The sequence below is a fragment of the Diadema antillarum genome, unplaced genomic scaffold (genome assembly GCF_040938485.1).
Source record: "Diadema antillarum isolate AM-2024a unplaced genomic scaffold, OU_Dant_1.0 seq00000611_RagTag, whole genome shotgun sequence".
Classification (NCBI taxonomy): domain Eukaryota; kingdom Metazoa; phylum Echinodermata; class Echinoidea; order Diadematoida; family Diadematidae; genus Diadema; species Diadema antillarum.
Genome location: NW_027271536.1, coordinates 394,223 through 418,757, shown reverse-complemented (window position 1 = coordinate 418,757; position 24,535 = coordinate 394,223). Strand labels below are relative to the sequence as shown.

Genomic DNA, 24,535 nt, shown 5'->3' with positions numbered 1-24,535 from the left:
TTGTTGTTGTTGTTGTTGCTGTCGTTGCTGTTTGGGGTTGTTGTTTGCTTGCATGCTAGCTTCTTCTAATCAAATGCACATAATAATTATAATGTAACAGATGGAAAGGCGATCATGAGGAGAAGAAGGAATTGGAGGAGGGAGAAGAGTTGAAAAATGGTTGGAAGAGAGAAAAAATAAGAGGAGAACGAGGAAGAGGAAGGAGAGGAGGACAAGACAAAAAAAAGAAAGGAAGATCGGAATCTGTGTTTGACCTTCACCGTTCAAACTGTTGAGATCTCAAGTCGAGTCAGTCTAAATTGCTTGTACGAATGTTAATAGCTTGTTTAAAGGTCCTGTTTACATTTGGGAGCAGTTATTTGAAATTTTTTCAAGCTAACACTTTTGATGCATATTCGATTATGTAGGTCAGATGTATTACAAAACATCCTACCATATAAAATTTTTCCAATAAAGCCTAAAATATAAGGAGACATCATTATTTTTCTCATTAAGCCATAACTGTTAAGTCTGGAAACACTTTTATTATATCATTGTTCACATTTTGTATGTTTCAATAACAATACTTAACATCGATTATACTGGCTCAAATTTTCACAATGGTTGTTTCTATCCCTAACTCACATTTTAGAACTATTTTAAAGCACTAATACTGGGTTTTTGTTTCATCTGCAAATGGTAAATTATGCCTTAAATCCTTTCTATGTCAATGAGTCGAATAATGTGCATACATTTTATAAACAAACCTGTGGACAAGAAATTAATTTGACACCCTGAGGGTTAATAGTGGGAGCATTATTGTATATTAAAGGGAGGACGGGGAAATTTCATGAAGCGTTTTGTCCGACAAATTTGCTCTCATCCAATCAGATGCAAGGATTTCAGTAACAGAAAAAAAAAAATATCTGACAATACGCTTCATGTAATGCCCCCAGGCGTCTTTGACAAATGTACATGTACCAAATGCGTGATTAGCAAATCTGCATATTTCATTTTCATTTCATTCATTTCATTTCCAATAATGCAAAACATTTACATACACGAAATAACACAATATCAATACAATTAACAATTACAGGTAACAAAGAAAAATATATGTGAAATTTACTACGCATCGCATTAGCAGATGAAACTGAGTTACAATTAAAGTTGCAGGAAATGGAGGAGACGTGCTGAAAAGCCAAGCTTGTATTTTGCAGTGTCCTCGTGGACAGAAAAACAACGACAACAACTAAATAACATCAAGGAAGCAAGTTGCTTAGATATATATAAAAAAAAGTGCACATACATACAGATTTATACAAACAAACAAACACACAGACGGACAGACAAACACAAGTAAGCCCTCTTGTTAAAGAGAAAGAAAAAGAAAAAAACAGAAAGAAGGAAAAGAAGGAAATTATCTTGGAAGGAGAAACAGAAAGAGACATGAGAACAGGAAAAGACAGGGAAAAGGCGAGAAGGGAGAAGAGATCATGAGGGGTCTTTAATAGCACACGCGAGGCACAAGATGCGATGGATCACAGAGGTAAATATATAGAAAAGGAATAGGTTAAAAAATAAATAAAATGAGTATGGTGAATAAGAAAGAGAAATAAAAGTTAAGGCTGACTAGAATGTAACTCATTCGGCTATAGAAGAATTTATAAACAACATTCTTCAGTTTGAATGTGAATGTGTTTAAACTTAAAGCTTTTTTCACACTTTTATCGAGAGAATTCCAAAATTTTGGGCCATGCAGTAAATGAAAATAAAGAGTCAGCAAAAATAGTCCTAGTTTATGGCAAATGAAATGAGTTGGATTGCCGGGTAGAGTAAAAATTAACAGATCGATTTTTAGTGAACATGGTCTCAAACACAGATGGGAGAGAATTATGATCATGTGACTGCATATCACTTTTGACTCCGAGTCATGTGAAGATGTATTTCTATTCTTGTGGTAATATATATAATGAATATCTCACGATGTTCAGTTTCACTTTCTTTCTTTCTTCTCAGTCAATCTAACCACGGTAGATATTTAATATTTCTGGGAGGCATCTTATGGTTATTTCATTGATACATCGACTTCATATAAGGTCATGATTCGAAACATACAGCTGTATATCATATTATTTCCGGTAGACTTCCCCACCAGAAATAATGTGTCGTCGCGATGAAGCGAAAGTTTGCATCAACGTATCTGGATAATTGTCGTTATAGACGTAAGAGGAACTTAGGATATATCTATACCTGCCAGAAGTTATATTGTATAGCCTCTATAGGTAATTCGTGTCTGGGATCTTCAAGTTTTAAAGGGCTGTTCCTTTCTTTCTTTCCATTTTGTCGTCATCACACAGACGTATAATGTCGCAGATTAAAAAAAAAAATAGGCATCCATCATAGTAGTAGTAAGATATATACTGATAGCAAATCTAAACTTCTGGATTTAAAAGTATTTAAATTGTACATTAACACAATCGCATGTGAGGAAGCTTGCTAAAGAAGCATACACCCCCCCCCCCCCCCCACACACACACACACAAGAGAATTATGACGATTCCATTTAGATATAAAGCATATAGTTTATCACTTCCCGCGCGTTTATATAATATACGCGCTCCCCTCTCTTTCTCTTCTCCTCGTATCACCTGTTTTCCTTATACCTCTTCTCATTGATTTTTTTTTAGTTGTCTTTTTTTAATTGGAAAATGGTGATTTTGAATGTCTTCCTTTCCTGTAGAAATATGCCAAAACACACATTTCATGGTCTCATAGATGTGCTCCAGCTATTGACTGATTGAATTCACGGCCCTCGAACAACAAAATGGAAATAAATGAATAGTGTTTGATGATAGCTTCTTGGTGGATATATTCAGCAATACAAACACGTCATGTCCTCAATGAGAAGGTTTAGATATTAAAGGGATGGTACGGTTTCGGCTGAGATGGAGCTTCAGGTTTCCAATTTGTGTTTTCATAATATTCTTTTCAGAAAATGAGAAACCTCAATGAAATATGAAAGAGCATTATTTCATAATTCTAGGAGGAATTCAAAGTTTATTTGATGAACGGTTTTGAAATGACTGAGATATCCAAAACAGGGTGATCGCAATAAAAGGTGGGACCCATCTTTTATAACGGATCACTTCTTTTTACTTTGTTATATTTTGGATAACTCAGCCATTTCAAAACTGATTTTCATCAAACAACCTTTAAATGCCTCTTAGAATTGTAAATGCTCTTTCATATTTCATAATGCCATTTCTAAGTATCTCGCAAAAAGAAAAAACAACAACTTAAAAGCTGAATCATCTCCTCAACCAATACATTGCCATCCTTTTTTAAGTCAAGGAATTCAAGGAAGGAAGACGATAACATAACAGAACTCAAGTTCGGATACACAAACATTACCTTAAAGTGTGGTCAGCGGTCATGGTTATGACTTTCTATATATTTTGGCTGGAAACGATGATTCAATGAGTGGGATGCTGTCTGGATGAGTGAAATCAAGAGCTCTTTTGTCATTTGTGTTTTTTTGAAGACCTTCTAGACAAAATGTTTATGTCTTATGTGATTCTCTTTTTTCTGCATTTCTTAGGTCCGTGTGTCTGCTTTGTTATACACTTGTAATATGATATTACACTGAAACAATATAAGTGATTCAGAGTACACACAATCATGTTCGTGGTCATGAGTGTGAAAAGTTCTGTTTCAAGTTCGTTGCAGGTCACTTCCTATTCAAGGCCCATTGGAATCAACCACGCATATTATGATTATAGATATCTGCTTTATTCTATGGATTTAGGTGTATTGTATTTCTCTGATGAATGCTAGGCCGAACGAAGGCAATTCAAAAGCACGTCCAAGTACGCTAATGATATAAATGCTATCCCTCCTCCTCTAACCAATTTAATGATAGTTATCTACACTTTGATTTCTTTAAAATTACAATGCATAGGCTTGTATTCATCCATCCCATGATTTTCGAGGGAAATGTTGTACGCCGACATCTTGATATATTCGTCAGTTGATATCATGGATAGATTTCATTTAAGATTTTCTCCATATTAGGAGACATCTATAGGCCTAACTATGCAAAATGCTTCTTCCTTCTCCTCTTCCTATATTCTTTTTCTCCTTTTCCTGGATTTTTCCCATCGTCTTTCTTGTTCTTCTCCTCTCTCTCCTCTTATCTTAAATCTTCGCTCCTTCTTCTTCGTTTCTTTCATCTTTTTCCGGCTTGTCTTTCTTCTCCTTATTTATTTTTCTTCTTCTCCTCCTCCTTCTTCGATTTTCTCTTTCGTTTTCTTCTACTTCCTTCCTGTCATCTTCCCTTCTTCTTTTTCTTGTTCATTTTTTTATCATCATCATATATTTAATCATCAGGGGGCGGATCCAGGAATTCAGTAAAGGGAGGAGGAGCAAAGCACTATTTCTGGTGCCACTTCTGGGTTTAATCAACCTGACAAGTATTAAAAAAAGAAAGAAAACGAAACAAAATTAAAGGGGCCGGGGCGCACCCGGTGCACCACCCCCCATCCGCCACTGGTCATCATCTTATTCTCTTCTCTTAATTATTCTTGCTTGAATTTGTCTTTAATCATGCTTCACATAGGCTTACCGACTACTATAATAGGCCTAACTTGTTCTCTATCTCATATCCATTTAATACCCGCAGGCAAATAGCCAGCCTACAACGCATCCACCAACATGACCAAGGACGCAATGACGAATCAGCGATTTCCGATGATTTGCACGTGATAACTAGACAAACTATTAATCGGTTCACCGACCGGACGTCACTGTGCACTTAAAAAAAAAGTCTTGCGTTGAGTTTACTGTAATTACAAATTCATCTAAGTTACTGCAATATATTCTGTTCGCCGATGACACCAATGTATTTTGTTCCAATTCTGATTTTCAGTCGCTTTTAAGAACTCTTGATACTGAATTACCGAAATTATCTTCATGAGCAATAGATTATCACTCAACTTAAAAAAGACAAATCTTATTTATTTTCATAATAAGAAGCATAAAAATGAAATGCACCATTTAAATATTATGGTTGATGGTATATTATTGGAACAAAAAGAGAGCGTCAAATTTCTTGGAATACATATAAGTGAAAATATGAAATGGAATGCCCATGTGCAATACATTTCAGATAAAAGTGTCTCGCAACGTTGGTATACTCTGTAAGCTTAAGTATTATGTCCCAAAGAATATTTTATTTATGCTTTATAATTCGTTGATACTATCGAACATTTCATATTGTAACATTGTTTGGGCAACTGCAAAAAGTCACATTGACAGTATATTGCTTCTACAAAAGAAAGCTATACGTATATGTACCAATTCAGGTTATCGGGACCATTTAGATCCTTTGTTCGTAGAATTAAAAACACTGAAGGCAAATGACATTAATTTTTTGCAAAATTCACTTTTTATGTTTCGTTTGCATAACGGTCAGTTGCCATTTTCTTTTTTCCCATTATTTCAGTTAAACAAGGACATACATTCTCATCCCACTAGGCAATCAGATAAATTTCATTTACAAAATCCTAAAACGGTGATGGCTCTGAAATCTATCAGACACACTGGACCCAATATTTGGAACTCTCTTCCTTAATTCTGAAATTCGAACTTTAAAGTCTATGTATTCTTCTAAGAAAGCTGTAAAGACAATGCTGCTCTCTGGATATCAGTGATCTTATAATGTCATTGTAATTGTATTGTATATGAAATTCCCTCGTGGAATTATCGCCGTTCTGAATTTATTGCGTAATGCTATGTAACCGACCATGACCTGTAACAGTTCACCTGTACCTCGGTGAGAATTCAAATACTTTGCCATGCTTTACTATTCAGTGATCCAGGTGATCTAACGTTGTGTATTAGCGAAAGCAGACAGACTTCTCCTCTCTCCTTCTTCTACCATATCTCTATGCAAGTCATCCCTCCCTCCTATTTTCCTATATGTTATGTATTATGTAGGCCTATATACGAGGGCTGCATGCAAATCAAGCAATGCTGAAGCTGTAGCCCTAATTCATTTCATCGCTGATATGTTCTGTTATACATTGTAAAGGCAATTAATGAAGAAACTGTATTGCTGTATATTCTAAAGGTAATGAAGAAACTAATTTGTTAGCAATTAATGTTTATGTATATATGTATGGCACTATCAATACATATAATATATGTGTATGTATCTGCATGAGTAATGATATAATGCAGGAACCAATCAAATCAAATCAAATCAAACGATCTAGGCCTAGTACAATATTGTAGTTTGGATCTATTTTACTAACTCGTCAAGTGCCATACATGCATCCACTGAAGGGTTCCAGGAGTCGTCTGCTTAACTAGGTACCTTGAGTAGCACAGACAAAAGAAAAGCAAGCAAACAAACAAACAAACAAGCAACGAATACCTTTTCGCTCATCAAGTCATACTTCTAATACTGTCCGTCATTCACACATAATATACCAAGTTGCCTAGTACCTCCTTGCACATACCCCCTACATCGAATGGTTTCTTCTCATTTTCCTTATCTCTCTGTGACCCATGACCTCAAGCCAATGCACAGCTGACACATGCACCAAGTGTTATCATAGTCCCATGCGTTGCGAACAGTGCTGGTTGGTCGATAGAGGTTGATAATGAACACTGCCACTGGGCATCATCATCGGTGACCTGAAATCATTTGCTAGAATACGTTGGATTCTCTCTCCAAGGATCAGTTAAAATGTAAGTAATGACCATCTGTATCCAACAAGGGCAGTTCAAAGTCTGTTATCGACAAGATTAGTATGGTAACGCCAGAGTTTAATTTCATTTTGATTTACTTTAAAATTTACTGTAGCCTCGTACTCGTAGCGGAATAGGATTTCTCTTAGACTTAGCAGATGCTTGCTGCTGTTTAAAAAAAAAAAAAAAAAAGTTTTCCCAAATTGAGTTCACCCTCTGCCACCATGCACCACGAGTTTAAACTCCGCTTGGGGTCTTTTGCAGGATCACTACCAAGTACATATAAACTTGCGGCTTTTGCCAAAGACAAGTTGCAGTACATTGCACGTGCAGGGCTGCCAACTCTCACTCATTCAATGAGACGAGAGTGAGAATCACTCATTTTGGTCTTTCTCACTCTAAAACTTTATTTAATTTGCATGCATTTCTATTGATCTCACTCATTTTGACTCCTAAATTACAGCATTGGCCTATGGGAGTCTCACTCTCAACGGACTCAACTATGTCTAGAAATAGTTTCCAATGTTGGCAGCCCTAGCACGTGGTTGGCACCGTAGGTTGAACCTTCAATCATGCGGGTCCCCCCCCCCCCCCCCCCAAAAAAAAAAAAACCAAACAAACAAACAAACTGCGAAACACAGCCCGAACGCTGGGAAAGGAAAGCGTTTGTCGCTCCCGGAGAGCGATTACCAATTACCAATTACCAATGACCTGAGTTGGGGTGTACACACACAGAAAACCCAGGCTAAGGCCTCCAGAACCCTTGGCATCATTCGGAGAACTCTAGGCAAATGTGACAAGAAGGTGAAGGTAGCTGCATACAACCAACTCGTCAGACCTCAGCTTGAGTACGCAACCTGCACCTGGAACCCACATACCCAGAAAGACAGCCAGATGTTAGAAAACATCCAGCGCCAAGCAGCCAGGTTCGTGTTCCATGATTACTCAAGGGAATCCAGTGTCACCCCTATGCTCTCTTCTCTCGGCTGGGATACACTACAGCATCGTCGCATCCTCCATCAAAGCGAGATGTTGTACAAGATCCACTATGGTTTTGTCAACATAACCATGCCAGAAGAAATCAGGATAGCACAAAATAACACAAGGAACCACAACCTGTCATACCTCCAACCATACTCCAGAGTCAACTGCCACCTCTACAGTTTTTACCCCAGAGCCATAAGAATTTGGAACACTCTCCCTGCCAAAGTAGTAACATCAGGTACTTTGATGACCTTTAGGAGTGCAGCCCTCCCTGTCATTAGACAGATGGCGCCGCCCCCTACTCTTAAGATGCTGTAATGAGAGGCACACCCGCACCGAGCACCTGCACCTGTATATAGATGCACCTGAATTCACGTCACCACAGGCACATGCTACAGCACACCGCACAGCACAGCCCTCTCCAGGACAGCGTCTTCGCTTTTGGGAGAGTACTCATTCAAGGTTCAAGGTTCAAGAGATCCCACAGGCCACTATAACTGTGTAACACGTTACAAGGAGTGCCCCGGGGTTACCATGTACACCCCCCATAAGCATGCAGAGCCCAAAATAGGCAGAAAAATATGTTTGTCCGGAGGAGTTTTATAATATTTAACAGTCCTCGCTTTGGAGACAGGGATTCCATGAAGCTTGAAGCTAGTAGGCCTTTGTATAAAATTTCTAGTCTCCACTGATTTTATTCTGGATGATAGATCATAGACAAAGACTGATCTTTCATTCAGTCAAAACCCCAAACTACTGCAAGCATGCTGGCATGTAACTATGCACACAGCCCAGTCGCTGTATAAATAGCAACCCAAGCACGGCGTCTGGTCGGGCTAGCTCATAAGTAGCTGGCACGAGCAGCTAGCAGTGCCATGTAAAGGGTAGCTGCTGACCAAATAATTTACTGTATGATCATCATCAATACACTTTCACTGCATAGAGCCTACAATGTACTGCAGATCTCTTTTATCATCTACGTTGTATGCCATATTTTGCGAGTTGACTGATATCTGATGAGCTGAGAAATTTAGATATATATGGAGAAAAAAGACTTTTTTTAGATAGTAATTGCAGTAGAATTAGAAATGCAAGGCTTACCATCTCCAATTTGGAAACCATCCACTGTTCTGTTGAGAAGTGGGAATAAATTCACTTCTTTCTCCTTTCATTGCTGTGATGATTCTTGATATAATGTCTCTCAAGACTCGTTTTTGAATACAAAGTAATTTGATAAGATTCAATTCAATTCAATTCAATTCAATTTTATTGTCCGTTTCTGGAAATTTGTTTTGTCTGCATGCATATCCGGTTACATACATAATATACAAAGCACACGTATGCGTTGTAACATAGATACATAGGCATGATAGACATACAAAAGATATACATCAATACAATATCACTATCATTGTCATAAGATGTACAGTACATTATGTATACAGTGCTATATTGTTGAAAGATTTCCTCCTATGATGTAAAATTTACTGAAGAAATGTATTTTACAATTTTTTTGACAGGTGACATTGATTTGAATTGACTCACACCAGAGTGGAGAATGCAGAAACGAAGCAGTGTAGCGTACTTGCTGTGGCTGGTTGGGGGATGGCTTGGTCTCCACCATTTCTACCTCGGACGCGACAGGCAAGCCTTTGTCTGGTGGTGCACCCTGGGGGGATTCTTTGGTCTAGGGTGGCTGCGAGATCTGTTCTGCATACCGCGGTACGTAGAGACAGCCAACGACACTCCCGAATTTGTCAAGTACTACACTGAGCTTCTACGGACGCGGCAGTCGCCGAGATTTAGCGTATCCCGCTTTGCTGGGCAGCTCTTCATGGGATCCTTCTTTGGGTTGCTTGCGACTGTCTCGGTGCCCGATGAAGTGGATGAGCTCTACCCACTAATACGACCATTCATCGCTCCAGTCGCTGTCGCCATAGGTGTTCACACTGTGGGAAACATTGGACGTGAGGAGGGTCCACTGAAAAATGCTCTTATCGGAGCATACATCCCTGCATTGCTACTCTATGCAGATCCAACTAATATTGTTTACATAGCCATCCTCAGTGCAGTATTGTTCAGACGAGGCGTTTCATATAGGAGGACTCCAGAAAAGTGGAAACGAGAAGGCCTGTGTAAAAGAGTAGTTATATTGGGGGTAGCAGGTAAATATTTTCTGCTTTTGAAGTCATTGTTGGAGTAAATCTGTAAAGTAGTTTGACAGAGTCATGTGAGAGATGTTTGTTTGGCATTTGTGATCACACACACTTGAAAAGCTTGATTTCAGCAAACAAGTTTGCACAAGTGTTCTCAAGACTTCAGTTTGTGAGCAAAATGATTCTTAGATGTACCATGTCATACAAGATCCTAAACTCCTTTTATGGTTTGGATAACACATCACATTGCACAATACAGTGCACTCCCGTTATAACGAAATGCTCGGGACCGGCAGTTTTCTTTCGTTATAACAAAATTTCGCTATAACTGAACAAATACAATATATAACGAAAACAAGGAAACCACGTATATACAGATGTATATCATATTCTGTTTGCTGAATACTCATCATACACTGGAAAGCTATGTGAAATGTGATGGGATAACTGTATTACAATAATAAACGCAAGTTCCCCTCAGAAACTGTGCGTGACACAAGGAGCGAACACACAGTGGTGTGAAGCGTTCACCCATGCAGAGACACAATATATGCTTGTTCCGCTACGTATTTTCGAAAGCAATTCGCATTTCGTTATAACGGAGCACATTTCTTTTGTTTTTCTTTGTCTGTAGCGCTCGGAAAAGACTTCGTTATAACGGAAATTCCGCTATAACCGTGTTCGTTATAAGCGAATTTTGTACCATAGACTTTAATGGTGATAATTTTGGGACCAGAAAATTTGCTTCGATATAACGAAATTTCGTTATAAACGTGTTCGTTGTAACGGGAGTGCACTGTACAATCATTACTTCTTTTGTTGATTGTCTTTCAGTCTTATTGTGAAAAGCATCTTGTGTATTGTAACCTGTTATTTGCTCATACTCTTTGTAGTGAAATATGTGCCTAAATATTGAAAGCAAATAAAAGTTAGGAGTATATAACACATTAGCAGTATAGAACTCATTCCATGCTGTTTATGAAAAGTGCTTCTTATTTCCTGCTGTTATTGGAACAAAAGTGGAGCATGTTCTTGAGTGGCATTGGGCTAGTTTTTTTATGAAAAAAAAAAAAACAGACTCTGAGCTGTATTACCATAAGATTTCATACATGATGTTGGGATACATTTTGTTTTTTTCTACCACGCAGGATTTTGTGACATTTGCAAACAGGAATATATGACCTTAAAGGGAATGTACAGTACTTGTTGAGGTGGGGATTCATGTTTTGAACATTCCTAAGTGAGATAATGAGAAAACTCTTCCGAAATATGAAAGAGCATGTAATTTTATGAAGGATTCAACATTTATTTGAGGAAAATTTGTTTTTAAATAGCTGGGATATCCAAAAAAGTGATCAGATAATGATAAAAGGCGACAGGTCATGCCTTTTATTAGGATCTCTTTGATTCACCTTGTTTATTGATATCTCAGCCATTTCAAAACCAATTTTCATCAAATAAACTTTTGATACCCCTTAGAATTGCATGCTCTTTGACATCTCATAGAGTGGTTACTGAAAATCTCGCAAAACGTTAAAAGCTAAATCCTCACCTTAACCAGAACTGTACACACCCTTTAAAGAGGAAATGGCGCACAACAAGTACTTTTCCATGTTTTCCACAGGTTGCATTGTGTGCACCGCTTGGGGCTCTGCCATCTATTACAACATGAAGGTCACGACCGCCGAGGGCGAGTCGATACGCGTGAAGGACGCCCTCAACCACTTCTTTGAGTCGCCGGCCTGGAAGGACTTCAAGGAGGTGCTGGGCCACGTGGTGAACCTGATTTGGGAGCGGGGCTGGCGAGAGGCCTACAGGGAATTCGTGGAAGCGTTGGATCCAGAGGGGGAGGCCGCCGCATACAAGGTGAACACCTCTTTTGCCTCTTGCCCTCTTCACGGGGGATTTGGAGAGATAATCTGAATGTTTTATATACAAGACTAGTATATGAACAGTCACACCTGTCTAGACTGTATAATGGTCAACCAATATGTATGTTGAATTCATTGAGATATTCAAAACAATATTTAAATTGATGATATAAGCACTTTAAGAATCTTTGGTGTCTACCCAAATGTAGAGTGATAAATGATGTGACTGCATGGCTTTCTCAAAAGAAAATGAAAAAATGTTAAGAGTTAATTGCTCTAAGTTTTTACCTTCTTCGAAAAGAGTGTGGTATTGATCACTGTATTAAATTAGAAGCATATAAAAATTTATTTGTAAAGTTGATGTGATGTGTGATGGACACCAAGCATTTTGACCTAAAAGGTCTAAAAGCAAAAGAGGACATATAAAACAAAAGGCTTCTATATTGGGAATTTAGGCAATGTTCAGCATGTGTGTGTATGGCCAGAAGTGAGCTGCTTGGCGGAGATCTGCACTCTCCAAGTGCTTTTCTAGTTCACTATGACCCTAATCCTGATCCTAACCAAATTTCCTTGGTTATAATAATTATTGCTATTGTCCATTTACAGACTCTGGAATTGGAGGAGGGTGCCACGCAGAAGGAGATCACCCAGCGCTACCGCAAACTCGCCCGCACCTGGCACCCGGACAAGCACACGGGGCCGGGCAAGGAGGCAGCCGCCCAGCAGTTCATGAAGATCCAGGGGGCGTACGAGACGCTGTCCAAGATCCACACCCGCCGTGCCACCCACAAGAAGGAGCACAGCTTTGAGCAGGAGGAGAGGAGATTCTGAGGAGATGATCGAGATTGGTGGTGGGGTGGGGGGATTGGAGATGGGAGGAGTTGGTATTGGGTAGGCCTACTTGTTTCTCCGTCCACTATTATGAGATTAGTTAACATGAGTCCATCAGAGAGTCACAATCATGTGGAGGAATTGGAGCCATTTTTTGGTGTGTTGCCAAATGAGTAAATGAGGAATAAGCTTGAGAAATGCAGCAGTGATGGACAATCAATGTATGTTTTATTGAAGATTTATAAGATGAGCTTTTACTAAGGAAAATCTCTGTCTCCTCAAAATCTACTTCATCTACTTAGATGAAGCAGCAAAACAGAATGCAACTTGATGTATGGAAAGTCAGGTACACTGTCATCAGGCAGGGATTACCTTGTTGTCGGTAAATCATTTTGAATGTCATGAATTACAGTAATTGATGAAGCTCGAGAGTGTTTGACAGCGACCTCTGATTTCTGAAGGATTCTTGTTTCTCCCACACTTTGCTGCCAATGAGAAATGTCTGTGCAACAAATATTTTTCTCACTGATAAAGTCATGATAAGCTTTATCGTGAAACAGGACAAGTTTTGTGCTTTGTTCAGAGTCAAGGAATCATGAATGTGCAAGTAAAATTTTTACAACGCATCGTTGGAAAAAGGACAAGGAGTTTGTCTCAGAAAGTATTTGCAGAATTTTTGAAACCACAGAGAGGGATAAGTTAAAGATGGGCAAAGTGTGAGAGCATACATAGTATGTATTTTGTACAAAAAAAAAAGTTCCACATAAGGAAGAGATTGCCATACAATCATGTTTTTCCCTTTGCTGATTGGTGAGTTACGACAAAATTGTTTTTCCAAGAAAAGCGATTGTGACACAGAGGAATTTATGAAGAGGGACGTGAGTATGAAGTCAAGAGCCATGATGGGAAATTGAGGGGAGAAGATGCAAGCATGCAATGATAGCAGGAAATACGAAAGCGGTCGTCAATCGGGCGACTTTTGGCAGGACGAGCCTTCGTGGTCTGCGTTAACCCATTCAAGATGATTTGACGTCAGTAGTTGGCACTGATTCTGTGTAGAAACCTACCCAGTTGTGCTCGGGATTACAAATTAGCAGTACTGAGGAGGTTGATGATGAGTTAAATCATTCCTGGGCTACCAGTTCAGTCGGTGAGGTGCCAGGGATGAGGAAATATCATGCTGAGGGAAGTGACCGAGTTCCTGTCTGATTAGATCGATATCATTTTATAGGGGAAGTGTATCATTTGACGATGTACATGGAATCATGGTTTAATATCCAAAGCAAATCACGTGCTCATCAGTCAGTCAAGGTGGTTGGGTTTTTTTATGTTCGATAGTTTGATTATTTTCGTGTGAGGAAAGGATGAGTTGTGCTTGTTTGATATTTGTTTTCTTTTTGTCTGTCATGTCTAGAAATTATGACAAAAAAAGAGAAAGTTCACGTTCTCATTATGCACGCTACTAATTCCGAGCCTTCTGATATGCAACTTTGTGTACTGTGCATAATTTGATTTTATGCTAAAGAGATAAATTTCATTTGTTTACCAAATATCATGAGAGTGATCCTGAACTTGAAGTATAGATTGTCTGATTTGCAGTCATTATGCAGATGTATATTTGAAATCATTGTACTTTTGGTAGAGGTGTTAGTTTTATCTGTGCTCTAGATTCATCACAGGGGAATGGAGGGGCATTTGAAGTTGTTGTATTTTTATTTCTTCAGTACAGAAAGGACACACCATAACTCGTTGATGGTGTAATCTTGCCAGCACTTTGACATACAATGCATTTAACTCTTTTTCATTCCAGCCAGAAATGTGTGTATGTACATGTACAAAGTCAAGAGGATTTTTGGTGATGGTTCTAAAAGGGTTTGTACGTATCATTATGTATGATGGCGTTAAAGTGCACACTTGAGATACAGACTGAAGAGTGATTGTAACAACATGTATATTCTTGCATTCTGCCATACCCAAATTGGGCAACAATTGCTCCACTTTTATATTTGTTGTAATGATCACAAAATGTGAGTGTGCGAGGCCTTTCCAGCTTTGAGAAAAAAACGGATGTCACATTATACTACTTTGATGCATCAACTCTTCATGTGCCATGGTGGAAACCCCCTTTGTGCCACATTATTCTGAGACACTAACGGTTTCATGCTTTGAGAAAACATTCTGTTTTTCAAGTCTAATATGTAACTTCAATCTATAGATTTCTGTTCATCTGGACAAATGGTGAGGAAAGTTGTAGAGAAAATGCCAAGCTTTGCTTTGATGTGTTATTGTATGACAAATGTCTGATTGTTTTTCTTTCACATGACCAGTAGCTACATTACTGCAAAGGCATGACTTTTGCACACAAAACAGTGACAGAAACCTAGAAATTACTCTCATATCCAGTAGAGAACACCTCTTGATAATCAATCACTACATGAAATGCAAGCTGTATGTGAGAGGAACGGAAGCGTGAGAAACGCTTTCATTGTACCGCAGCATTTGGCGATTTATCGATCGGATTGGGTAGATCGGTGCGTTTGAGCAGAATATGCGAAGTTGGCATGCCGTCGACTGAGTCGGACGTGCGAACGTGGCACATGAAGAGTTAAGATCACACCTGCCAACTGTACAATTTAATAGGAACGCTCCTATTTCCTAGGAAAGAAGCTTCGTTCAATCTTTTGTTTGTATTTTTGTCAACACCTGCTATTAGTGATGTATGGGAAATGAAATGGGTGAAAATTCCTAGTTTTTAGTCATTTTCGCCCAGTTCCTTACTTGGCAGGTACATGTATGTAGCAAGATTATTGAACGATGAGCAATTACTTTAAATGTTGGATACTGCAGTATGCGTATTTCAGGGAATAATATGCCCTTCTGTGTGTGTGTGTGTTTGTGTGTGTCTGTGTGTGAGAGAGAGAGAGAGAGAGAGAGAGGAAAAATTGTGTATACTGTATTTGGGCATGTGTACCTTTATGTGATTGCATGCAGGGTTGTGATCTGTATTTCACAGAAGTAATGCAGAGTTATTTCATGCTTGATATTACCTCAACTCAATGATCAAGAAAATTGCTACACTGTAATTTAAAAAAGGAAATCCCAAATGTCCTCGTGGCACCGGCCAAAAAGAGGACCTCAATAAAAGGTCGGTAGTCCTGCTTCATTTTCGACATTATGTCATGCCACATGATTACTATTAACCCGTTGAGGACAAGTCCGGAGTATATTCGGGCAGGTGTTTATGGAAAATGCGTGTTGTAGCAAAATCAGTCCATCCTCAATGGGTTAACAACTAGGGTATGTTTACAATGCTGTACATTCCATGAACATAACCACAACACTGCCCAAACCCAGGCGTTGATGCTACTGAAAGTAATTATTTGTGGATCATGTTTTTGTTTTTCTGTCAAATGCTTTAAAACTTTGAATGATGCATGAACATGCAGGGGGGGGGGGAGTGATATAGAAGAGTAGTTTTTTTATACTTCTGAATAAAGTCAACATATCAGAGATTTGTGAAAATAGAGAAAATGTAAGGTGTTTTAAAGACACAGAAGACTTGATATGAAGAACACAGTATAATTATGCAAGTATATGTTTATTAAGTTTGTAGTGATTACGTTCAATTTCTTTATGACTGAAATTGTAAGCAAGTGCCTTTGAGCACAGTAAGAAATCAAAATATATCAACTTTCTTTCTGTACAACTATAAAATTAAACATCAATAAATCAAAATCGGATGAGTCATGTGTCACTACCTGTAGTCCTTTTGGCTTGTGTGTGTGCATGTCAAAGTAATGAATAGAAATTGGAAGGTTAAGACAGTGAGAATTAATTACAAATATTTGCCTTGTCATGAATATGTACAAATGAACTAACTAAAATGCTTCACAGATATAAAGTACATATTGTGCAAGAAGCATACAACCCACACCCCACACAGAACTGGCCCAAACCACATACAACACATGAGAGCACTCGAAGTCGCAAACACCACACATGCACACACATAAACATACATGATTGCCCATACAGTTTGCATGACTTGACTTTTAAAAGAAAAAAAAAATGAAAACACAATTTGTTCTTCAACTGTTAAAATTGGACAAAAACTGAAGCAAGTTGATTGCCCAACCCTGCAAATCAGTACAAAAGGCAATGTTGTTTGAGATAGATAGGTATTCTCATGCTTTATTTGTATACAGTCCTTATTCCTAAAACCATATAAATGCAAGCACATGTATACGTACACGCTCAGATACATGCTACAAAATGTACATTATATACTTTGCATCATATGTTTCTATTCATCTCTCCTCTTGTGCTGTCAAAAGTCTATAACTGGGCCTTTCCAAGTAAAAAGTCCATGAAATACCCATCAAAATCAAAGCCACGAAATGAGCAATTTAGTCTTTATATTCTAGAAGTAAACACACTAGACATCAGGGTTTCTATATTCTTATATATATATATATATATATATATATATATATATATCTGTCTTTTCTCTCCCTCTCTCTATATCTCAAGGTTTCTATATTATTTTTGTATATATATATATATATATACATATATATATATATATATATATATATATATATATATATATATAGATAGATATATTTCTCTCTGTCTTTTCTCTCCCTCTCTCTATATCTCAGGGTTTCTATATTATTTTCTTATATATATATATATATATATAAATAGAAAAATATATTTCTCTCTGTCTTTTCTCTCCCTCCCTCTCTCTATATCTCAGGGTTTCTAAATTATTTTCTTATATGTATATATATATATATATATATATATATATATATATATATATATATATATATATATAATATATTTCTCTCTGTCTTTTCTCTCCCTCTCTCTATATCTCACCACCTCACCATCTTTTTCCCTTTTCACAGAATTGTAAAACTTTTAATCTCTTGTTTTTCTTTGGTCCTCTCTACTCAAGATTCCCCTGTCTCCACTGTAGATGCAGATTGCATTACCTTGTCTATTGAAAATGACTCCGTCTGGCTTCATGGGGCTAAAATAAAGCGACCACACCCGGAAATACAGAACATAAAGACCATAAGATGAACCTCACTTAATTTTGTTCATAAGCTGTGCATTATTGTCATCTTTATTCGATCTCAACTGGCATCATATGATTATTTATCATAGTGGGCAAAAATTGTTGGCCAATCCTGTTGACTTTGTCTTCTCTACCTAAATCAGTTTGTGCATGAAATCATTTACACTAGCTTCCTACAAATAAAGGAACATGTCTGCATCATATTGGCAAGATGTAGGCAGATCAGCATCAAAATCAACTTGTAAGTAATAAATATAATGAATAGGCAGCATTTAATACCTCCTGAAGTGACTTTAAAAAAAGAATAAAATAGGACTATTTATGATCCAATGCCTAATTTGTACTTTATTGCCCTTGGAACCATGAGGGCCTATATTCAATCAAAAACTCTAAAAATGACACTAGTGGATATGAATGATACCTCAATTTGAGTCCACAATTCTTGTATACATATCAAAATGTTGCCAATTTGGACACTGGACGTGATATGGTAAGGATTACTAAAATTGCTTGCATTAGGTGGAACTCTAAAATGCAAGGGGCAATGGTGCAACATGCAATGACAGTCAAATTGGCAGTACAGTATAAGAAAGGCTTGTCCCCATTTTGTTCTTCTTTTGTGTTATTATTCTTTTTAAGACTTGGCCTTGATCTCCGGGCGGGGTTTACGGGCTATCCTCGCCCCCGTGGGCACCTGATCCCTATTGGGCCCACACATCAGGGCTGGCAGAGTCACGGGGTCACCCGTGGATGCCATGGAATTGCGAGGCACAATGGGGGTTCCCTCTGCTACCTCCAGCTCTGATGAACTGTCCATCACGCGATTGCCGTTGTTTTCCACTGTCGGCTGCTTGGGCTGGTGGGGGACATTGAAATATGCATGGAGTTTAATAAAAATGACCAAAAAAGAAATCTAAAAATGCCTCTTTTTTTTTGTTTGCTCACAGTAAGCCAGTTCACAGTTAACAATGATCTGTAGTGTGATCACTGAACCACACACTTTTCAAAATAAGGATTAATCTTTTGATTACAAGAGCAGTTGACAACATCCAAGCAGAAAGTGGTAACTACATTTTAGTGCTGGATGGATGGCTTTTGTAAAGTGCGGTTGAAAAGAATACACATTCACATGTTTGTACCTTCCAAAAATGCACCTGCAGTTCATGCATGAATATTCATAACAGAAAGTTTTCATGAAGACCCGTATCCAGTTTTTTTTTAATACATCGGTTACTAGTCACTTTCAAGAGAACGTCAGCAGTGATCTTTATCTGCACATGGCCAGATCGTAAATTCTGAACTGGCTAATATACTGATGAAGGTGATTGATAAGGATGCAATTTATTCCAAGGAGATTCTCATGCCCTGGTCATGTCATGCTTCAGACTCACAAAGTAGTTCATTTCCATGCATGCTAGTGTTGATGGCCATCCATCCCCAGGTATAAACACCAACGACATATGAAGGTTATTTCCCCATCTTCCTAAATCTGTCACTTTTGCAACGACTGAGTGTACAGCTGTATGACCGTGTAGGTAAATGTGGGGTGATTAAGTTTCCCTAAATGTACACTGTACCTGAACACTGGAAAATTAAATTGCCTTGTAAAGAATTATCTTTCAAAACAGTACAAGTGACTAACGCTCAATGAATGACTGCCTGCCATGCAGAAACATGTCTCTTGACCTTTGACTCCATGACCTTCAACCCCTTACCTACTATCAGCTAGGTCACGATTTATTTCGTCCTACACAAATACCACCTCTGGGAAGCTATTTCCATTTGTTCTCAATATATCGGAGCCATATGAAATTTTTCACATCAACAAACGAACAACGAATGACCAGACAAACACCTAGAAAGCCTGGCATATTTCCTCCAAATCCACTTTTTTTTTAAGAGAGAGAAGTAGAAAAAAAACCCTCCTAAAAACGAAGGAAACCCAAACCAGCTAGACACTCCAGAGGAAAAGGCACTCAGACAGCAATGAATTTCCCCACACCTCCTCTCACACATGTGAATTTGAAAGAGCAATCACAAGAAAAGCTTCTGGGTTTACCTTCTTGGATGGTTGCCCAATGCCGCCGTTGCTATGGTGGATGCCGTCGTTGCTATGGTGGATGCCGCAGACTCTTCTGGTAGCCTTGCTGACGATGATTGGCAGGGGGCGCTCCCAGTGGTAGATATCTTCGCACCTGGTCGGACGAGCGGCATTGGCAAATCTTCCAGACCATTCAGGAAAAAATGCAAGAATCAATAAATTGACAACTACGATCTCTTTGGCTTTCTCATTTTGTTTTGTTTTGAAACTACATGAAAGATCTACAATCTCAATAACTTAGAATTCAGCACATTCTAAACATTACTGGTTCTCCTCTCTTTCCATTTCCTTTCTATCTCATGTTTTCTCTTTTTTCTCCAGTGCACACTTAGGCTGTTTTGTAAAGTTTATTACCTTGAAAATGTTATAATTCAACTCAAAATGTTAAGGTTAATGTTAATCTACTCTAGTCCACTTCCAGTCAAGCTACATGAGGAATACATTTTGGAACTGTAACAACTTAACATTTCTTGCTTGTGCTTTCTGTTTGCCAATATTTCCTTTCAAAATAGGGGGATGGCGCACACAAAGCATACTAAACAAAGCTCAACGTACAGCACTATATTGTTCATTTGAAAAGCACATTCTCCCCTCTTGGATGAAGAAAGAGCATACTGTATATAGTAAAACCAAACTAGTCAGGGGCAGCAGAATGTGTTTTCATCATGGGTTTATTACTATTTCGTTTTCAAAGAGTAATAGCCCCTGTTCCTCTTTTCCATGGCCCATGCTACTTAGGCAGCTCACATACCGTAAATAACGGTGTATCATCTGCATTTTTCTTCCCACTGAAACAGGTCAAGCCTCAGGGTGCGATTTATACACTGTTACAGCAAATGCGTAGTTACTTAATGTTTGCATATATGGTGTGCAAGCAATGTTCAATGTTTGAAATAATTTCTTTTCGTTGTGCATTCTACTGTATATTTCCTTCTTTATTTATTATGGCACAAAAAATCAACACATTTTCTCCCCCAAAACATTTCACTCAATTCAACCAATGCGTCGGCAGTATCTCCACCATTGCATGGCAGTATCCGCGCTTGTAGGCAGACTGCCATTTTTTTCCTCCTGATGGCCGAAAAAAGGGGGTATGGTTCATATATACATCGATGCGGTTAATACATTGTCATTTACCATACCTCTGCTTGGCTAGGTCAATGTCTTGCAGCTTGAAGAGAGATGGGTACAACATCTGAGTCCTCAGCCAGTTCCGATGCAATGTCTCGCTGCACCTCCTCTCATTCTCTTCTTGTCCACCCCTCCACTGAGATGGGATGCCCCGCTGTCCCTCCATCGCTGGGGTGACGAGGTGCCGCATCCTGTCCCAGTTGGCCTTCTGCGGGGTCATGCATGCCCACGACATCTGCAGGGCGCCGTAATTTGTCGTTCCCTGTCTCCTGGTATGCACGAATCAACACAGAGAAGTTCAGCCAGCCACGCACAGACATGATACATTCATATTTGATCTGATTTCATTTCATTTTTACATTCCTTCAACAAACAAAGATGACTCTCAAACATACTTTTACACATAGTGGAAAAAGTGGTATGATTAACGTGTAACCCTACAAAATTGTAACAGTATACACTAATAGACTTGGAAAACATATACCATTTCATAATCATTAAAAGAAAGAAAGCTGGGGGATTGATACAAGTCATAATCAACCAAAAAAAGAAAAAGCAAGAGACCTCCATTTCAGGCTGTTATGAACACTTTGGTATTAGCACCGCCCTTACCCTGTATGTTTAGGAAGCTCCAAATCTGCCAGGCACTCTTGACCTTTGCCCCTTGACCCCATGGTGACTGTGTGCAGGAGTCTCCGCCCACTGCTGCCAGGCGTGAACGCCACACCCCGAGGGATGCAGTTGATGACGGTGTCTACCTTTCCATCAAGGTAGCAATGGTTGGATGCAGAGGCAAGGGGAAGGTGATGAAAACGAGCCCCGCCCTCTGTTGCTAGGGAACGGCTCTGTGCATCCTGGAGGGCCCTCAGAGCCTTGTTTTGCTGTCTCCGCTCCTGGATCTCGGGGAGGTGGAAGAAGTCGCGCCAGTTGGCCCTGGGCTGCGGCTGGAAGAGACATCAAGCACAGTTTAGTATGAACAGAGATGGGTAGGCCTACCACATATTCCGTGTTTATAAATCTTCCCTTCTGGAAAGTTGAATCACTGTTTTCGAGAAACTTTTATGCACATGGACAAGGTCTAACATTAATCTTCAGTAAATTTGCTTATAACCACAAAGTCCTACTTGACTATTTGTTCCTTTGCCACTCCCCCCAAAAGACTACAAATTGATTCAACTTAGATTATCAAATCAACACATTGTTTGCATGCATGCAACTATTTTGCAAGCATATATATTAAAGCATGTCAGTAGAAAACATGTATTTCATTTCACGAGGAAGGGCGTGATCAGAAAGGGAAGTAAATGTGAAAACAATTTGTGATGCCTATACCTCAACTGGATTTTTTCCCAATGATATGTATTCACTGCCATTCAAATAAGAGCAAAAAAAGCGATTCAATTCAGTATTATTCTAGAATGTAACAAACACAGGTATACTCACTCCATGTTTACCACCGCAGTGAGAAGAGTCTCCTCTCTTTTCAGCGCGTGCACTCAGCAGTTCATGTCTCCGCAGGTTAGCCATGGTCAGGTTGGACTTTGGCCGGACGTCCAGGTCACGTGGGTTTGACTTGTTTGTGGGTACCATACCCTCACCACCTTGCTCAGTGCCAAACAGGGTGTCACTGGTCGCCCCTTCCCGGCCGGAGGAATCCAGTGTCAGGAGCTGGCTGGGTCCTGTCACCATGCTGTCGCCGAGGCCTGAGTCACCCGCCTGCTCGTCGGGCCTGCCAAACTTGGGATGCCACGGTGTGGCATGCCCTTCTGCGATCAGCTGGTCCATCTTCCATTTTCTCCTCTCCAGGCGAACACCGGTTCCTGCTCCACAAGTACCTGGTCCAGCGGACTCATCTCCCTCCAGCACATCGCCTCCTAGTGCTAGGCCCAACTTCTTCGGCCGGTTTGGAGTGACACCAGAATCACCCGACATCTCATCGTTGCTCTCGTGAGCATCTTCCTTGAGGTGGGCAGAGGACTTCTCCTGCTCCCAGGCACTCTGACTTGTCTCCACCGTGCTGCTGACAGTCGCTTCCACAAGATCTGAAACGGAGTTCAAGATGCTCTTACTCACCAGTCCCTGCTGGCGGGGTTGGCGGGGATGATGGGGACGACCTTGGCGCTCCAGGAGCTCCAGCCTGTCATAGTACGAGTAGAAGCCGGCATGGTAGGGCAACAAGTGCTTCATCTTCCGGCGTTTCCTCCTCATCGCCTTCTCGTACTCCTCGATGTGCCTCCGCATCTTCTCCTTCGCCGCCTTCTCCATCAGGAGCTTCTCCCGTTGCATCGAGGCCTCCTTGGCCAGCATCATCGCCTCGTGCTTGTTGAGTTTCCGTTGCCGTGGATGCTGCTCCTCCGAGACAGAGTAATCCTCACCCGGCAGAGAATCTTCCTCAATCATCCCCTCATCCCCGCTATCATAGTAATCCTCCTCCTCCTCCTCCTCATCTTCCTCATCATCATCTTCAAACTCCTCCTCCAGAATCTCTTGCTCCACACCCTCATCCTGCCCCTCCTGCCTGTGGGGTCGATGAACGAGGGACATTCTGCGCTTCTTCTTCTTCTGGATGGGAGCGTGAGGTTTGCCCTGGAAAAAAAAAAAAACGACATCAAATACACAAATGGAACGTTTTCAGAGCATAGCTGTACTTCCTGTGCACACACAACCATGTGCAAGTAAAAGTGAGGCACAGTTCCATTTGTTTATATATCTTTGGCAGTATGCTTCCTTCGTTCTGTACCTGTTAATATCATCTTCTCTTTTTTTTACATTCATATTCTCCAGAAGGTTAAAATGTATAAACACCTGTCTCTGTTCCGATTCTTACCATTTCCTCGTTTGGAGTATTCTCACATCATATCTTTCCAGACTGAGGAAGTTTATACTTTATTTCCACTTATCATCCTAATCTCTCCCACAGTTATCCTCTGTCTTGTTTATCAGTCTTTACTGCTTTTCCGCTAATAAAGTCAGGGAAGAAAGTGGCATTTACTACTTTGACTAGAGGAGGTGAGATTTGACCCATTATATGACCTTTTTTTTTCTGCACCATATCTAGAGTTGAGTCAAGAAGAGACACACTCTGAAATAGGTGACATTTCATACACCAAACATATTATGGTCTTCTTTACCTGATAAGCTTGTCATCGAAAATACATTTTCAAAATACACACGAGATGTATCATATGGCTGCTGACACACAGGCTCTAGACATTAGTTTCAGCTGGTTTTTTATCATCCTGTACCTAAAGGTAAAGTTTGAATGATCTGTATGAAATAAAACAAACAAACAAACAAACAAATTTGATTACATGGCTTTTCCTACAAAAAGCTTCTTGATAGAGGAAAGTTCCTTAACTTGCCCTACCCACCTCCTCCCCCCTTTCACCCTAGTCGTTCACTCCTTCTCCAAATGGCGTACCTTATGTTTGTATTCGTAGAGCTGTCTGTCGTGAAACATGCGCTCCAGCCATTCCTCGACCATCTCCGGGCTGTAGACCCGCTCCCTGGGGGGAGAGATCGACGACAGCCGACGCTCCACAACGCTGGTCACGGAAGTCAAGAGTGTGCTCTCGCCGCGCTGCCTTTCCCGCCGGCATCGCTGGGGCTAGGTCCGCTAACGGATCCTGCATGAGACAAAAAA

General features: G+C 39.7%; 3 protein-coding genes across 3 annotated transcripts in view; 2 read left to right on the top strand and 1 right to left on the bottom strand.

Moving 5' to 3' along the window:
* The first annotated feature begins 1,510 nt into the window (after positions 1-1,510).
* LOC139735941 (uncharacterized) lies at positions 1,511-8,034 on the top strand. Its single transcript, XM_071646694.1, has 2 exons — positions 1,511-1,528; positions 7,468-8,034. The coding sequence occupies exons 1-2, from the start codon at positions 1,511-1,513 to the stop codon at positions 8,032-8,034; spliced, it is 585 nt and encodes a 194-aa protein (XP_071502795.1).
* Positions 6,673-12,574, top strand: LOC139735945 (dnaJ homolog subfamily C member 22-like). Its single transcript, XM_071646699.1, has 4 exons — positions 6,673-6,732; positions 9,237-9,881; positions 11,497-11,738; positions 12,350-12,574. Exons 2-4 carry the CDS (start codon positions 9,275-9,277, stop codon positions 12,572-12,574), a joined length of 1,074 nt encoding a protein of 357 aa, XP_071502800.1. The 5' UTR covers positions 6,673-6,732; positions 9,237-9,274.
* Positions 12,575-18,294: 5,720 nt separating this feature from the next.
* Positions 18,295-24,535, bottom strand: part of LOC139735940 (uncharacterized) — a 43,107-nt gene continuing 36,866 nt past the window's right edge. Inside the window, exons 30-35 of the mRNA XM_071646693.1 lie at positions 24,314-24,499; positions 22,336-23,478; positions 21,505-21,836; positions 20,904-21,161; positions 19,720-19,882; positions 18,295-18,516 (exon numbers count right to left, since the gene is read on the bottom strand). Coding sequence (XP_071502794.1) covers positions 18,295-18,516; positions 19,720-19,882; positions 20,904-21,161; positions 21,505-21,836; positions 22,336-23,478; positions 24,314-24,499 — 2,304 coding nt within the window. The remainder of the gene's footprint in view (positions 18,517-19,719; positions 19,883-20,903; positions 21,162-21,504; positions 21,837-22,335; positions 23,479-24,313; positions 24,500-24,535) is intronic.

Coding starts and splice junctions, on each gene's coding strand:
- LOC139735945 (XM_071646699.1), top strand. CDS start 9,275: ATGCAGAAACGAAGCAGTGTAGCGTACTTGCTGTGGCTGGTTGGGGGA. Junction 9,882..11,496: donor AGTTATATTGGGGGTAGCAG/GTAAATATTTTC, acceptor TGTTTTCCACAG/GTTGCATTGTGTGCACCGCT. Junction 11,739..12,349: donor GGGAGGCCGCCGCATACAAG/GTGAACACCTCT, acceptor GTCCATTTACAG/ACTCTGGAATTGGAGGAGGG.